Genomic DNA, 16,530 nt, shown 5'->3' on the forward strand with positions numbered 1-16,530 from the left:
CCCATTTGGGGTGTTCCGGCTGGAGCTCAGTCAGCAACGTGAGTGGTGGCGTGGTGCAACAGGCCTCCCGCGAAAGGCTAGGCTGGTGTCAGGACAAAACGAAATGAGCGTACGCTAAAGATTGACGAGGACTCCACAATGCTCACAGTAGACTCATATTGAACAAGGGAGCTTGGAGGCGGCGAGTCAACGACAAGGTGGCAAAACGATCCATCGATGTTGGGGAAGACGACGATGGCTTGTGAAATCTGGCAAGGAAAAGCAGGGAAAGCTCAAGGAAGCTTCGCAAGGCCTCCCTGTTCACTTCTCATGGCTTGGGCTCAACCAATTTGAGCTCAAACTAGATGGATTTGGCAACAACACGAAGGCTAGGATGTCGCTCAATTTTGGCAATTGAAGAATGGCGTGGAGAGACACGTTTGACGTGCGAGAGGAGCCAGATGGCGAGACTGACAAAATTACGTGTGCGTATTGCCAAGGAGCTCCTGGAGATGCTCTAAGGGTATGCTTGTTTTAATGGTTCATATGCCTCTTTGCCTAGCAAGTAGAAAATGTGTTTGATTTATTTGCCTAGAAAATAAATAAATAAAGTCTGTTTTTCTACCCACTGTGAAACGATTTTTTGACCATCATCAGTAGATAAAGATATTTGTTAATAACATGCAAACATTATCTACAGATCTTAATAACAAAGAGTATTAGAGCATGCATCGATCGACCTGCAACCAGTGAGACAAATCACTTTATTAATGCCCCTCCCCCCCCCCCCCCCTCCCCCGATGTCTCGTCAGAGCATGTCTCACGAAGCAAAACCATTCTAGGCTCAGAGGACGTTCCAACATATCAGTTCAAGCTTCTTGACAATAACCGACATATCGTCTGCTGTAGAGTACACTTTCCACAGCACAACGCAACAAAGCTTGTAGAGTACAAAACTCACCAAGACTTTATTTTGTTTCTAAGCATTCACAGGATGCGCAACGAACAATGCAATCGGGGTGTCGTTCGGTTCGGCAACTGGAAACAGCAGGCACAGTTTATGAGGCCGGAGCGTACACAAGTCTGAACTAAGGGTTCCAGTGAACTCCAAACAGGAGAAACTGCAAATTGATTTTATTTGCTGTGATGACAATGAGCCAAATCAGCCTGGCAGCGCAGCGAACCATGGTGTTCCTACGAAGAAAGGAACAACTTCCATCAGTCGAGACTCAAATTGCGTTAGCTAAGAAACATGGGATGAAGAGAGCTAGGTTGCAGCTTGGTTAAAGCAGCACTACTAGGCAGCAGGAGATACATAATTTTTTAAGTGACAAAAAGGAATATGGATGGGGGCTGCCATCTCTACGAAGCAAAAAATTAAAAGCTTTCCTAAAATAAATTCATATCTTGGGACATTTCAAAAATGAATAAAAAATAACCCCTTCCCAGAACACAAAAAGCCCTCTCGAGAAAAATCACCAAGGCTAAAAAGAGATCTTTTCTACAACATTGGAACGGCCTCCAGAACCACAGGTACAGGTAACCCGCCAGATCCCATTTCCAAAGATGCAGTGAATGTTCCGGAGTTGGGAACGACCACCTCATATCAATAACATCTTTTTTTGACGCGATGTCAATACCATCTTGCAGTAACGATTATTCCTTAGTGTAAGTGCGCAATATAATTGAACAAGAAAACAAAGCAAACATGATGAACAAATGTCTTGTACAACTGTACAAACTATAATTGTCACAGAACAAGGATTTGCATAAAAGAATGGTCTGATTATGGAAATAGCATTATTCTAGTAAATACTGTACCTTCAATGATCACTCAGATTCATCTGTCGGATCGTCTGGATCCTGAAAATAGACAAAGGTCAAGTTAGAAGCTGGACATTACTCTACAAAACTGAAAAGTAGTTATCTCAGCCTTAGTTCAGTCAAACCAGTCACAGTAACAAGGAAATTCAGTATAGCAGATAGATTCCAATATTTTTTTAGACCTTTTTTGAATTTTTTTTATTAATACAACTTGGCCCAACTTATTTTCAAAACTAGCATCATTTGGCCACACCATAGACCATGGTGTGGCTAAAACCTTGGCACGGCAGCCTGTTTAGCCACACCAAAGTCCCATGACATGTCCAAAATGGTCCAGTTTTGAAAATAAATTAGGCCAAAGTCTATTAATAAAATATTTTTAAAAAGATCTAAACAATAAAAATTGATTTCTCGCTTATATGTATTGCTTATCAATTTGAGAAGAAAGTAACAGAAATGGAACAGCTCATTCCCTAGAGAAACGTTAAATCCCAGTCTGCTAGATCTCTGCCATTGCAGGAGAGAACCCGTGCGATCGAAAATTGCAAATTTTGGACAAAAATATATTTAATTATAAGTTGGATAAATAAATCACCACATCTACAATTAAAAGTACTCTTATAACATGAAACCTTTTATGAATTCTAGTGACGTATAGTTACAAAAAGTAATGGTCAAATTCACAATTCAGAGACCATAAAAATTCAAAAATGTCAAATTGAAAAGAACAGAGGAAGTATCATACTTCCAGAGTTCAGAAGTCTTAAGGGAGACTACTTTTTAGTTGTTACTGATTCCTGTTTTATTTTATTTTAAATTTTGGAATCTGCTGTTACGTTTCCAAAAACTGGTCAATTACTGGCTGTAACCATAGTTGTTAAGGCATCGTTACAGCGGTGCGGCGGAAAATCCATTGCCACCACGCGATGCCACGGCTCCGGCGAGTATGGCATCCGCCATATCACTATGGTGTTGCCATGGTACGGAATTGGCGTCCTGTGGCGACATCTCGCACCGTGGCTGGCGCAATAGTTTTAGGCGGCGACGAGCGCGTCCTCGAGGATGGGGAGGGAGTCGGGTTAGAGGAGGGCGAAGGTGTGGATCTCGTGGGGTGACGCTCCAGTTGGAGACGGCGTGGAGGTCCTCGGGGAGCTGCACGTAGTTGAAGGGGACGACCTTCTTGTGGAGCGCGTCGGTAGGGAAGGGGAAGGAGTAGTAGGTGGCGAGGCCACAACCGAGGAGAAGCGTGTACTTGCGGAGGTCGACATCGGAGGAGGTGGTGGAGGGGGCAAAGGAGACGGCGCGGAGCAGGTGAAGGTGGGAGGAAGAGCTGTTGCTGTGGAGGCGGCAGGAGAGGAGGTGCCGCATTGTTTCGGTAGGCGGAGCGGCATGGAGTCAGTGGCAGCCTGGGGGGACGGGGGCGTCGACAACGGCCTCCGCACCAGATCACGATGGGTTTAAGGGGAAGCTGTTTAGGAATGAGGTTTGCATCGCACTAGGGAGGAGTGATTAATTGCGGCTGATGGGTAGAGGCCAATTGGGGCCCAACATCCTAGACTCTGTGGACTAGGCCAGCGCAAAAACTAGTCCCAACTTGGCCCATTCCGAGTACATTTACATTCTAGATTATCAATTTTGAGCTACATTTATAGTCAATTGCCAATATAATTTCTTACTGTCCTATACTATGACATGTGTATTCGCCACACCGATGTGTATAGCATCACCACGCCACGTGCCATAAGCACTGTAAAGGTGTGAAGGTGTTGAGTCGCTACACCTCACCACATCGCCGTAACAACCATGCTTGTAATAGGCCAAGTTGACCTGAGCAGCCATAAAACAAGTTCTTTGTGTAGGAGTTGGCAAACATGCAACGGGGTGCTAAGTAATCCTCAGCCACTCGGTCAACAGTAGAGGAGTTAGATTATTCACAGCTAACCCATCAGCCTAATCGCATGGATAGTGGGGAAAGAAATCTCATCCTCAACCCATCTCCCAAATTCTTCCCCATCCAGAGAGCATCCTGTTAGAAATCCCATTGGTTCAAAGATCTTTCCTTCTATCATATTTCCCCTCCACGATTGAAACAAGTTGGGTTCAGAGTAAGTTTCTCTACACCAAGTGATGAAGTCATTCATGAAGATTTTAGAAATTGAAAGAAAAAAAATCAAAATCACAGCAACCATTGATTGAACTTCATGAAAGCCAGTGTTCTAAATGGAGGGCAGCGCCGCGCATAGATGTTTTGCGCCACCCTGTCGCTGTGATCTGAACATAATCAGAAAGCTGGGTAGCCGAAGCACCTAGGTGATCAAAGGCAACAATTAATATGGCTAGGCATAGTGGGGTGGAGCGGCACACGGGTCAACTGGAAGGGAGAAGTAAGAAGGGAAGGTGGTGGTGGACAATGAGTGAAGTGGTGATGGTGAGCTGTTCTGCGCCGGGTCATGAAGCAGAAGCGGCTGCTGCTGCTGAGAAGACTCCATGCTGCCCCAGCGATTGATTTCTGCCTCACACCTACCCATTATTGGCCTTTTTTTCCAGCATTTAGTCACCAGCCCAGTCTGCCGTGAGTCACCAAATCCCGCGATTTGCTTAAATAGTTGAGTTGAAGAATATTAGTCACCAGCCCAGGCCAACCGGATGACTAATCAACGATTAGGCAACGACTTGATGACAATTCTCCATGAGATTGAACACCTATTGCAGGTGTACGAGTATATATGCAGATATTCATACCCCAAAAAAAGGTCAAATCAAAGGTCTAATGAAGGAGTAGGAATAAAATGGGTGGGGAATCTGATTTTTCTTTAGGCTGGAGGGGTATTTCTACTAATTAAAGGATAGTGCACATTGGATAATTGGGCATAAGTAAGTTGGTGAAGTGGTAACAGTCATCCCAACCAACTTTCAATATGGAGCATTTCAGGGACTACCTAGAACACCCAAAAGGACAGCTAACTGGAAACCAAAACCTAAAATGTCATCTAATGAGGACCGGAGGTGGTAACAATTTCAATAAAATATAGCTTATTATTTTTGTAACAAGTTATTCAAATTTTGTTATATACAAATATTTACAATTGGCCAAGATTTGTATATTCTAAAAACTAATTTTCTGCCAATAACTTGCCATGTTCCATGCAATCTAAACACTATTATATGTGGATCCCACAACAATGTAGTTCAATCAGTTCTGATTTTTAACTGTTGGGACTTCCCCAAAGATTGAATAGATATTGTTGTGGATGCTTTCATTGGCAAGACCTATAGGCGCAAGAAAGGGACCAAGTCCAAGTCAGCCAGCAGCAGCCCAGCTCAAGGCAGCCCAGCGTCCATGGCTTAGAGAAAAGCCAATTATCCTTAATCAAGTTGTTTAGTTCCTTCATTAGCAAGTTAGCATATTCGTTAGCAAGATAGGTTAGTTAGAGATAAGATTGCTAGTTTGTTGCTTCGGTTGGTCAGCATCTTTTGTTAGGGCCAGCAATATATAGGGCTGTTTGGTTAGGGGCCAAAGGGAGCCAAGCCAAATTTTGGCCATGCCCTAAAAATTTGGCCTCCGTTTGGTTTGAGACCAAAATCATACCCCGAAAAAATTTGGCCGGCTAAAATTTTTCTATAGCGTTTTTGGGCAAATCTTGAGCGGCCAAATTGTCCGCCAAGTTTTTTGACCGGCCAAATTTTGGCTTGGCCTCAAACCAAATGCCATTTTGGCGGCCAAAATTTGGCACTACCCTAATTTGACCTCTAGCCAAATTTTGGCTTAGCCTGTTGGGGCCAAAAACCAAATATCCCCTATATGCCAGACACATTCCCTTTGAGAATTAAGCAAGGATTAAACCAAAAACCCACGTAAATAGCTGCTCAGAGCCTCTTTGGAGGGAGAGTACACTCCATCTATCTTTGCTTACCCGAGCAAATCCTCAAGCCATATCAGATATACACCCATCAACTCCTTATATGGAATCTTAATCCTAAATTTGTAATATTAATCCTGCTAGAATCCTATTCCAACATAGGATTCGTGCTAATATTGGCATTCTCGGGGCAGAGTTCAATTGCTGGTAGTAGGGGCATTGACATTAGTACGATCAGAAGTTGGTACCCTTACCCTCAATAGGGAGCACAAGCGCAACCAACAGAAGCACAAGGCAAGCCAATCTAAGAATATTCAATTACAATGCAATATGCAGAAAAATGTTGAGAATGCTCTCTGTTGACCTTGACTCAGGGATGCAAAACTGCTAAATGACGCAATATACTCTCAAAAGCTATTTCAGAATCCATAACAAAAATATTAACAATGTGTAATATTAATAGCAGAAGCAGAAGCTAGCAAGGTCATGGTAACTTTTCAGGATGTGGTAACTAGAAAGATCCAAGATATATGTGGAGCAGCCAAATAAAGCAAGGAGTAACAGAATCCAAGTGCTTCATAACATAAACAGAACTCTAACTTGTCTGGTCATTATGAATGTCATACCGGTAAGAAGGCCCAGTCTTCTTCTTTCAAATTAAACTTTTCAGTATGGAGGTCACAAAACTGCAGCTGAATTAATACAAAGATCATACAAAATATTCATGAGAAATCATATCAATTATAGAATTACAAAGTCATCTGTTGACAAACTCACAGTATGTAGTTTAGTTTCTTGATCGAAGTCATATACCCAACATGCGAGGTACCTGAAAGAATATTGGGAAAGACAAGGTCAAAATGCATCAAAACTTGATCACAACAAATAAAAGGACATTTAACTTAATCAGATAAACACTAATACATCTTATAAAAGCATATGTATGTACTCAAAGTCAATGTTAACATGACAACACTGCAGGAAGGTGAAAGGTACTCTTCCTAGGTAGTCTTCAAAGCTATTTCCCTTTCTATGTTAACATGAGTTCATTAACCAAGTACAGAGCAATGTTGAATAAGACAGCTTTTCTTATTTACCCAAACGGTGATATAATAACTCAAAAAATTTCCTCATTTTAAGAAACTTATATATGTTCAGTTGTTCACAGGGTGGAAAAATTCATGGCTGTCGAGGCCTACATTTTTTCTCGTGGATGCCACAAACGAAGAAACTGCCCAAGGCAATTCTCACACTTTGTCTTTTTTTTCTTCCTGACAGGCTGATCTTGTGAGCTTCCTGAATTGCCATTGTGAAGAACAGTTGAATTAACTGACTTCGTTGACTTCATTGTGCCAAGCATTTTTCTGCAGTTTGAAGATCCACAGTGACAATCTTGACCTGCTCCAAACTGGACAAATCTGTAAATAATGCTAAGAGATTAAAGACAGAAAAAAATCCCATATACACCAAACAATAGATCAAGATGGGTGAAAGAAATGTGTTAAAATGAAAAGAAAATATGAACGATAGGACAAGCTGGGAGACTGGGATGGACATACTTATAGTCATAGGTCAGCTCCTCCCCTTTCTTTATGTCACGAAGAGCAAAAATCCCAACTCTGGTCTCTCCATCGACAGTCCTGAAACAACATGATGTAGCATATATCATGTTCATCAATGGGGATTAAGTAGGACACATATAGAGTATAACTAACCATTTCTGCATCTCTGTGTTTGGTTCACAACTATGGTTTATAAACCGGGACATGTTTCCCTTGTCTGTAGCATCAATGACCATATTGCTACTGACCTCACAAAGATAGAAGTTAGTGTCACCCAGCCTTTTCATTTTCCATAGTCTTTCCTCACATGTTTTGTCATCAATAACTATAACATTTACGCAAGATATATCGATGTCAGTTTGATTGTACAGCATCAGATGTGAGAACAGAGAAATACATCATAATATATAAAACTATCTCCGTGCAATTTATTTGCTTGCTCACATAAAATTTGAACAAAACCATACCTTCTCCCACATATTCTATAACAAATTCTCCTTTCTTTATTTCATCCTCAGCTACCAATCCAAAGCCACATTTCTCTGTCTGAAATAAAATAACAGTCTTTTAGGATCTGACAAAAAGTGATAAATCTTTATTATATACTAAGAAAAGGTTTATAGGATGATTAAATTTAACACATCGATAAAAGTTTATGGTGTGGGTTTCAAAGGCCAATACCTAACACATGACGGCATTTGCTCATAACACATTTAAGTATTCCAACTACAAAGTAGTCAATGACTGAAGTATAGCCTTTCTTGCTCATGCAATGCTACCTCTTAAGATGAAGGAAGTATTCAATGTGCTTAGGGAATTTAGTTCTGGACACAATATACCTCTATAACATGCTAATGCTGGATATCATACAAAAAAGGATGGTTAAACACTAACAAATATGCAGCTATAATGGAAAAAATAGTTAAATACAAAAAACACAGAGATATGAAACAGGGCTTCTAAACTTTCTTTAAATTGCTTCCAAGGATAATATCATCAAAAAAGAAAAACAAATTACAATTGTTCATTTAACAAATATCATTTTAATAAGAGAACAATGGAAAGCATTCTACAGAAACACGACATCACATGATAAAGATTACTGGTTGATGTTATAACATATATTTAAGCTACTGCATGGATCAAACTATGAAAACAAATATCACTACAATGTAAATGCAAGAATATGTCCAGGAAAATGCCACCAGTTAATTACAAAAACGAGCCATTGTTGGGACCTCATTCAACAAGGCAGATGTACCAGCAATTGTTTGCACGTCAATCATCAAAGAGCATTTGTTCAGTTCTATTTATATCCTTGAAGGCCAATACACACACATCAGATGCAGCAAGGATCATGCACTCAGTTAGCTAAAAAAATACCACAAAGGATGCAACAATCACTCACCAAAATCAAGAAACTATGGTGGGATGAATTGTAAGTCAGAGGAGACTGAGGTCCACTGTTTGATGCGCCAGAAGCAGAAGGACTCAGAGGGAGAGGATGACAGCGACCAGCAGGGATTGGACGAGGTGGAGAGAGGACGCTGGCATCACTACGAGTTGCCATTGTCCCTCTGGTGGAGAAGCTGGGTGCGGACGGGTTGGCGGCGTGAGGTGAGGACACAGGAATAGAATGGGATGGAATTGGGTGCTGGAGCTACCAGATCTAGGGTTTTATGGTTCTGGTGCTCATAGGTCCCTGGATCTAGATGGGAATGCAGACACGGGACATAAGAACATCCTTGCCCCTGCATCTTGGGAAGAAAAAGCCCAATCCTGAACCCTAAGGCCCATTTCCGGTGGGCTAGGATTCAGCCAAATCCTGGCCAACTCAAAAGAAGAGAAATAGAGGAAATGCTCAGCTGGGAACAGGAAATGGAGCCCCATAATGCAATCCCTAAAATGGGAAGTCTTTATGAACCTTTGTGTTTAAGTAGGGTGCGTTAGAAAAATGGCAGATCAGGGCCGAAGTGTCATGGTGGGCCAGCAGTACAGCCGCAGTAATAGGCAGCCACAGGTGAGAAGGAAGGTTTGGATTTAGGAAATAAAGGAGATTTTCAGATTAGGTAAGAGATAGATAATTTGAGGAAGGTTATATTCGGTTAGGAAGAGATAGAGTCAGTCTAGGAAAGTAATATGAGTCGTTAGAAAAGAAATATGGAGTCGGTTAGGAAAGTAATATTGATTGCGGCAGGGACTCTCCCTGGCAGATATGTACTGCCCTATTTATATATGGGGCGCAATCAAGAAATAATCAAGCAGAAATTATCTAGACCTCTCCTCTACCTCCTCTCTCCTACCTCTAGTCTATTCGGCACCCTTCCCCTGCGCCACCCCTATCTCCATCACGGCTCCTGGCCGAAGGTTGAGGCCTAAACCTCCTGTCTCCCACGACTACACACTACGATCAGACACCGGCCGTGGCATCTTGGTATCAGAGACTCCGGTCTTGGGCACCAGAATGGATGCGCAAATCGCTGACCAACTTGCTGCCATTACGGAGCAACTTGCCTAGCTCACAACCACATCCACCAACGCGGACCGTGCCATCACTTCCTTCTAGGAACAACTCACCAGCATGCGCGAGTGCGTCATCAACCTAGAGAAACAACCCACCGATGGTCTGCTGTCCCTGCCTAACAGCAGCCATGACGCGGGCCACACAGTAGCACCACGGCCCGACGGCACACAATCACCATACTACCACAGGCTCGAGTTTTCCAAGTACGACAGCAAGGAAGACCCCTTGGGCTGCCTGCAGCGCTGCGAGCAGTTTTTCCGAGGGTAGAAGACGATGGAGACCGAGAAGGTTTGGCTCACTTCATACCACCTCACCGATGCCGCACAACAGTGGTATTTCCAGCTGGAGTGGGACGAGGGCAAGCCAAACTGGCGCAACTTCAAAGAGTTCATCAACCTGCGTTTTCCTTCCATCCGACACAATCCACTTGGCGAACTCAAGGAGCTGCGACAAACAGGTACAATCGTGGACTATCAGCGCAAATTCCTGGCAATCCTATGCCATGTAGAACATCTTCAGCCTCGCCAGCAAGTGCAACTCTTTACTACAGGGCTGATCGAACCAATTCGCACCCGGCAAGCCTACAAATGGCCATGGCTTTGGCCTGGGCATATGAACGACGGGCCGTGGCGGCCAAGGAAGTTCTACGCAACAACCAGCAAACATCTCATCACGCAACACCACCCAAGACAGCCTCTACTACACCTTCGGCGACCCCAGCTTCAACTCTGACAACGGGTCAAGGGAAACATCCCGAACCGATGGGGACCGCTCGTCCCTCCCACCCGCCCATGCGTCGCCGCTGTCTAACTCCAGAAGAGATGGCGGCCCGGAGGGAGGCTAGGCTTTGCTTCAATTGCGAGGACCGCTACACACTGGGCCACGACTGCAAACGGTTGTTCGTCCTCATCGCGCCCAGCATAGGCGACGACGAATCATGCCCAACAACATCGCCGCACCAGGCATCTACCTCTGTGCCTTGACTAGCATCCAGCCCCGGTCCTGCTACACGATGCAAATCAGGGTCCGCCTGGCCGGCGTGCCCCTCACGGGGCTACTCGACACCGGATCGACCCACAACTCCGTCAACACAGCAACAGCGCAGCGCACTAGCATCACACTCCAACAACATCGCGGACCCTAGGTACTAGTTGCCAATGGCAAGCGTGTCCCAAGTTCATGGCTTGGTCGCAACTTACTTCTGCAGGTTGGCACCAAAGACTTCGCAATCGACTGCTACGCCATCCCGTTGGAGGAGTTCGACCTAGTGCTCGGCATCCAGGGGCTTGAGACGCTGGGCCCTATCCTTTGGGACTTCACCAACAGCACGATCTCCTTCCACCGCGGCGCTTGCAAGGTGACCTGGGAAGGCATGGGGGTGCACGGCCCGACTCCCCAGACGCTCCCTTGCTCCCTCAACTTGATGGATGAGTTGTTGGATGAGTTCGCGCCGATCTTTGCCATGCCAACAGGGCTGCCACCACAGCGTTCACGCAGCCACCACATCCACTTGCTACCAGGAATGGATCTGATTGTGGTTCATCCGTATCGCTACCCCCAGCTCCTCAAGGACAAGCTCGAACGGCGAGGCCTCATCTGGCCCAACCACTCTCCATTCTCCTCACTTGTACTGTTGGTCAAGAAACGAGACAGCACGTGACGCTTCTGCATCAACTACCACGCCCTCAACGATAAGACTGTCAAGGATAAGTTCCCCATCCCTATGGTGGACGAACTTCTTGACGAACTCCGAGTGCAAAGTTCTCCAAGCTGGATCCTGCGCTCGAATTCATGATGTATTTCACGTGGGACTTCTCAAGCCGTTCTTCGGTACAACAACCAGTAGTCCACCGCCACTTCTGGAGATGCAACATGGGCATGTTTGTTCTGTTCATGGGCAGTCGTGCGCGCCAAGCTGGCTCGAGGCGTCAGTACCCAACATGCAATGGCAAGGTCAGCCCAATGCTGAAACGTCATGGTTCCTATTGACAATTTCAGGCGTCAATACCCAACATTTCAGCTCGAGGACGAGCTAATCTCCGAGGGGGGGAGAGATGTTATTGTGGACCAACAGTACAACCGCAGGAATAGGCAGCCACGGGCTTAGAAGGAAGGTTCGAATTTACAAAATAAAGGTGATTTTCAGATTAGGTACGAGAGATTATTTGAGGAAGGTTATTCGGTTAGGAAGAGATAGAGTCAGTCTAGGAAAGTAATATGGAGTCGTTAGGAAAGAAATATGGAGTCGGTTAGGAAAGTGATATTGATTGCGGCAGGGACTCTCCCTACTAGATATGTACTGCCCTATTTATATATGGGGCGCAATCAAGAAATAATCAAGCAGAAATCATCCGATTCTCTCCTCTGCCTCCTCTCTCCTAGCTCCAGTCTATTCGATGCCCTTCCCCTACGCCACCCCTATCTCCATCACGGCTCCTGGCCCGAGGTTTAGGCCTAGGCCTCCTGTCTCACATGACTACGCACTACGATCAAGCACCGGCTGTGACACAGAGAAACATGCCCGAAGAAATATTCTGGGAAACAGACAACCGTATATTTTTGGCAGAAAACTTCTGTTAGCAATCACAATCTGGTAGGATCCATCATATCGCTACTGACCTCACAGATTAGTATTTAGATTTTTCTTTGAAGTAGAACTTCTTTCTGCATCAATACATCGACCTATTGTTCCTTTATCAGCTACTCTAATCTTGTAAAGTAACCTACAATCCCCTTCCTATTCATGCAACACTGCGCTTTACAAAGAACATAAAGAGTTTCTTTAGAAGGGACCAACACAGTAAAGATAGGCTATGTCGGTACAACATGCATTGACTGTTGATCATCGCTTCTCTCCCTAAATAGCCATTCCTTTCCAAACAAAGAATTATGAAAACTTACTTTAATCAGTTTTGTTTTCTTAAGAGGTCTGTGTTGGAATGATTTGTTGGCACATGTGTTGTCACAATTACAGTTTGACGAACAACAGGAGAACAGCATCCTGCATCAACAAAATCCAGTATTTAAGTAAGTCACAACAACGATAAAACTTACAGGTGTATCAATCAAATAGCTAATAAATTTGCATGCTTTTTTCCATTTTTTTCTAAATAAACTGAAGAAATCAATATCCAAATAACTGATTACAAAATGCAGTATCAAGATGATAGTATGTGCTAAAAGTTTGTGTACACTCGTGTGCAAAGAAATACCATGGAGAATTGATGAACAAATTAGATTCGTTACAGATAAAAAATTGGGGGAAGAAACATGAATAGCAAGAGATCTGTTATAGAAACATTATGAAATAGCACCTTTTGATGAGAGATATGAGCAAGGACTTCATGAAAACTTGTGATTTTGGAATCCTATGAAGCCAGTAAAAGTCCCATGAGTATTTGACATGGAGGAGGACAGAGAAAACTTACCCACATTGGCAGTCTTTGTCGCAAGCAACTGATGATCCAGAAGAAGGGGTACAGGAACAGTAAATGCCATAATCTTCAATGCGCCTCTTAGTGCGATATACATCTTAACAGAATTAAGGACAATAGTAATGCGGATATGTCCATAAAAAGGAACATGTTCAGCTTCATCAAAGTACAGTAATATTTCCATTACTATGTTTAATTTAGAAGCTATAGCCATGGAATTGAAAATAAGCTATGGGAAAATAGCATTAGAATCGGGAATTTGTGACTCCGCTCTCATTGAAAAAATGAGGAACCAGACCACATTAAGCCATCTTGAAATGCATCCCTGTGTTAGCACAGTATTGGAAAGTATAGCCAGTTGCTTTCATGTACCGCTTTCTACTCCGAAGAAGGACTATTACAATACAACAGGGATTCTCAACAAGTTACAGAATCGCTTGGATGGAACACCAATCTGACCTGCTACACGAGAGACATGGAAAGTTGTAGCATACGGTGAAATGGTGAAGTGTCATAATATGAGACATTGATTGAGACAGTACCTAACGAAATCCAGCAAAGGCGCAAACCATCTATATTAAGAAAACAATAGATAAGGCAATGGTTGAAAAGAATGGTATTGGTAGGTAAGGATACTCCGCTTGATTGGTACATAGTAGCCTAACTTCCATTGTTTCAACACGGGGGGCAGATCAAACTCCGCAGGTTCTATCTTGCTGATTAATTCCTCAAACACGTTCTCAACTTGCTATTGCACAAAATTAGAAGATGAGTACCCAACAGTGCAAGTAAGCTATTACTACTAAGCAGGAACAGTAAGCAGGCTTAGTAGAACAAAGACAAACTATGAAGCCAAAGTGCATTGGATAAGGAACTGGGAGCACCGTCACCTTGGCTTGATTCACCTTGCGCGCTGAGGAAGAAGAGCCTGCTCGGACCATGGACGGATGGGTTGGGGCGGACAAATCCGCAGCTATCTCTTTTCAAAATAAATGAATAAATAAAATCCACAGTTCTCTGAATTGGAGATAAAAGATTTGGATTTTGAATGGGAACAAAACCAACCCACTCTCCCTTACAACAATTTGGTGGATCCACCACCCAAAAGACGCAAATCTAGGGTTTTCCTTCCTACCAACAGGAGAAGAACTCAAATCAACCGATTCCACGACACTAGGCCGAGGGAGAGGGGCGGCGCTGCGGCGGGCGGAGGAGAGACTAGTGCCTGATGGTGGTGGAAGACCCGCCCGCCACGCCGGAGAGAGAGGTAGGAGCCGGCGGCGCTCTGCTCCCTGCTCTGGCTGGTTGACTCGCGCTGGGATCCCGTCTAGGTTAACAGAACCAACCAGCTCGGCAAGCCTTAATTAGTTACCCCGCTTGGGTGGTTTTGAAAGAGAGGAAACAAATCAATGCGCGCGAGAGAGAGAGTGTGCCAGGGAAGAGATTCTGAGAGGGGGCGGGGGCGGCAGCGACGACGCGGCGGAGCAGAGAGGAGCGGAGCGGAGCTCGCCGGCGGCGGGTGGCGAACAAAATTGAGGTGGGGGAAAAGCTGCCTGCAGTTGCAAAGGGGACAGGAGAAGCGGCAAGACTAGCGAAGAACAGGGAGGGACAGCACTATGGCACGTGTCTGGACGAAATTTGGGCCCAATTCAGTTAGTCCATGGGCCCGAAGGAATTTTTGACGAGGAGAAATCAGGCCCATATGGATTTTCACATTACACGGCCCAACATTGTTCTCTTCTTGCAGTTTTGCTGAGGTTTTTTAACATCTAGACTACCACTGCAAACGAGTTTAATTCTTACTGTAACGTTTTCCTCGGTATGGTCCATACCTGATAGCAAAAGTAACGATACTGTCTATAATGCTATGTCAATAGATATAGAAAAAAATACTATGTAAAGAAAAAGATATGAAATATCTCTAATTGATGCGTCAAATGGACACAAAGTGATTGATATTATAACCTTCTAGAACATATAGTTGTCACAGAAGGGCCAATATACGGAATGACTCCCTGATAGCTACAAATTACAGTCAGATTTAAACTAATGAAAAAGCAGCTCATCATGAATCAAATGATTTCGACAAGGAACTGTCTAAATAGTATTCTAATTAATTATTAGAAGGATCATTATTTATAATCATAACCTCAGTGATTAATCAAAATACTATTCTAATAGTCCCGACATGTGTTTTATATCCAAGATCGAAACACATGCATTTTTAACATACATATCACAACATAGCTTAAGAAAGAGCGAGTAATTAAAGTTATATTATAAGTTCTTAAGCATGCAACCATTTGCAACAATTTACATAAAGAGGAACTACACAGCGGAAAAATAAAACCTTAACAACAACAAAATGAGAGTGGAACCATATGCCCTTAGACTCCACCTCAAAAGCTACACCTCACCAATGTAGGATGCACTACTCTTGCTCACCACCTGCATCAGCGGGCACGAAGTAGCCAAACACCGCATCACCCTCACCAGCAAAACCTGAAAGCGCAGGCATGAGTACGAAAGTACTCGCAAGATTTAATCCATATAGAGCACATATACTTAGCTCGACTCCAAAAATTATGCATTAAGCTGTTAGCAAGAGTAGGCCACAAGGTTAAGTAAAACATATACGGTAAGCAACCTAGACACATATGTATGAGCATCTATACTTAACTCAAAAACCACTACCTTTCTACCTTATAAACCACAACTTGAACATATATGTATAGTAACCATAGTACCTCATCAACAAACCACCAACTAAACCATCACACCACAACCTTATTATCCCACATTCATAAACTCTACGACCGATACAAATGAAACAATAGCATACTCATGACCAAGAGCGTGATAATTCAAATTGTTCTTACACCCTGCAGGGGTACAACTTTAACCACACAACTTGAGGACCATTCGGCTTATGCTACTCACGAAAGTACGCACAAGGGGGTACTCGAGTCGACCTTTCTCATACCCGGAACCACCCACTTGCAATACCCCTATGGCACCGGGGTTCTCGCGAGCATGTCCCAGACACCTCCGGCTCCCCGCCACCTTGCTTCTCCTTTTCTTTTTCTCTTACGCGTCATAGAGCCGCAAGGCAAGTGTCAGTATGGCATAAGATAATCGGCTTACCTTACCATTAGATTAGCATGTGGTGAGTACGGTAAGTGCTAGAGCTAACTGTACCGACGGACGGCCTTAAACGATGCAAGCGGTCTATGGTATTCGGGCTCCTCTCCTGAACTACCCAGAGGACTCCTCATGGGCAGAAGATACCCCTAACACCACACACATCTAGTCTCAATCTCACGCCTCAAGCATTCATCTCAACCTCA

The 16,530-nt window shown here is 43.8% G+C and overlaps 1 protein-coding gene across 1 annotated transcript; it reads right to left on the reverse strand.

Annotated features, from left to right (window-relative positions):
* Nucleotides 1-804: 804 nt before the first annotated feature.
* Nucleotides 805-14,761, reverse strand: LOC133897090 (histone-lysine N-methyltransferase ASHH3-like). The gene is made up of 13 exons (XM_062337662.1): nt 14,249-14,761; nt 14,074-14,162; nt 13,820-13,931; nt 13,178-13,280; nt 12,651-12,750; nt 7,693-7,771; nt 7,379-7,550; nt 7,223-7,303; nt 6,863-7,081; nt 6,441-6,492; nt 6,290-6,355; nt 1,801-1,842; nt 805-1,173 (listed from the first exon to the last, which is right to left on the reverse strand). The coding sequence occupies exons 2-12, from the start codon at nt 14,122-14,124 to the stop codon at nt 1,810-1,812; spliced, it is 1,068 nt and encodes a 355-aa protein (XP_062193646.1). The 5' UTR covers nt 14,125-14,162; nt 14,249-14,761; the 3' UTR covers nt 805-1,173; nt 1,801-1,809.
* Nucleotides 14,762-16,530: the final 1,769 nt, after the last annotated feature.

This window comes from Phragmites australis, chromosome 17 (assembly GCF_958298935.1).
Source record: "Phragmites australis chromosome 17, lpPhrAust1.1, whole genome shotgun sequence".
In the NCBI taxonomy this organism is placed as follows: domain Eukaryota; kingdom Viridiplantae; phylum Streptophyta; class Magnoliopsida; order Poales; family Poaceae; genus Phragmites; species Phragmites australis.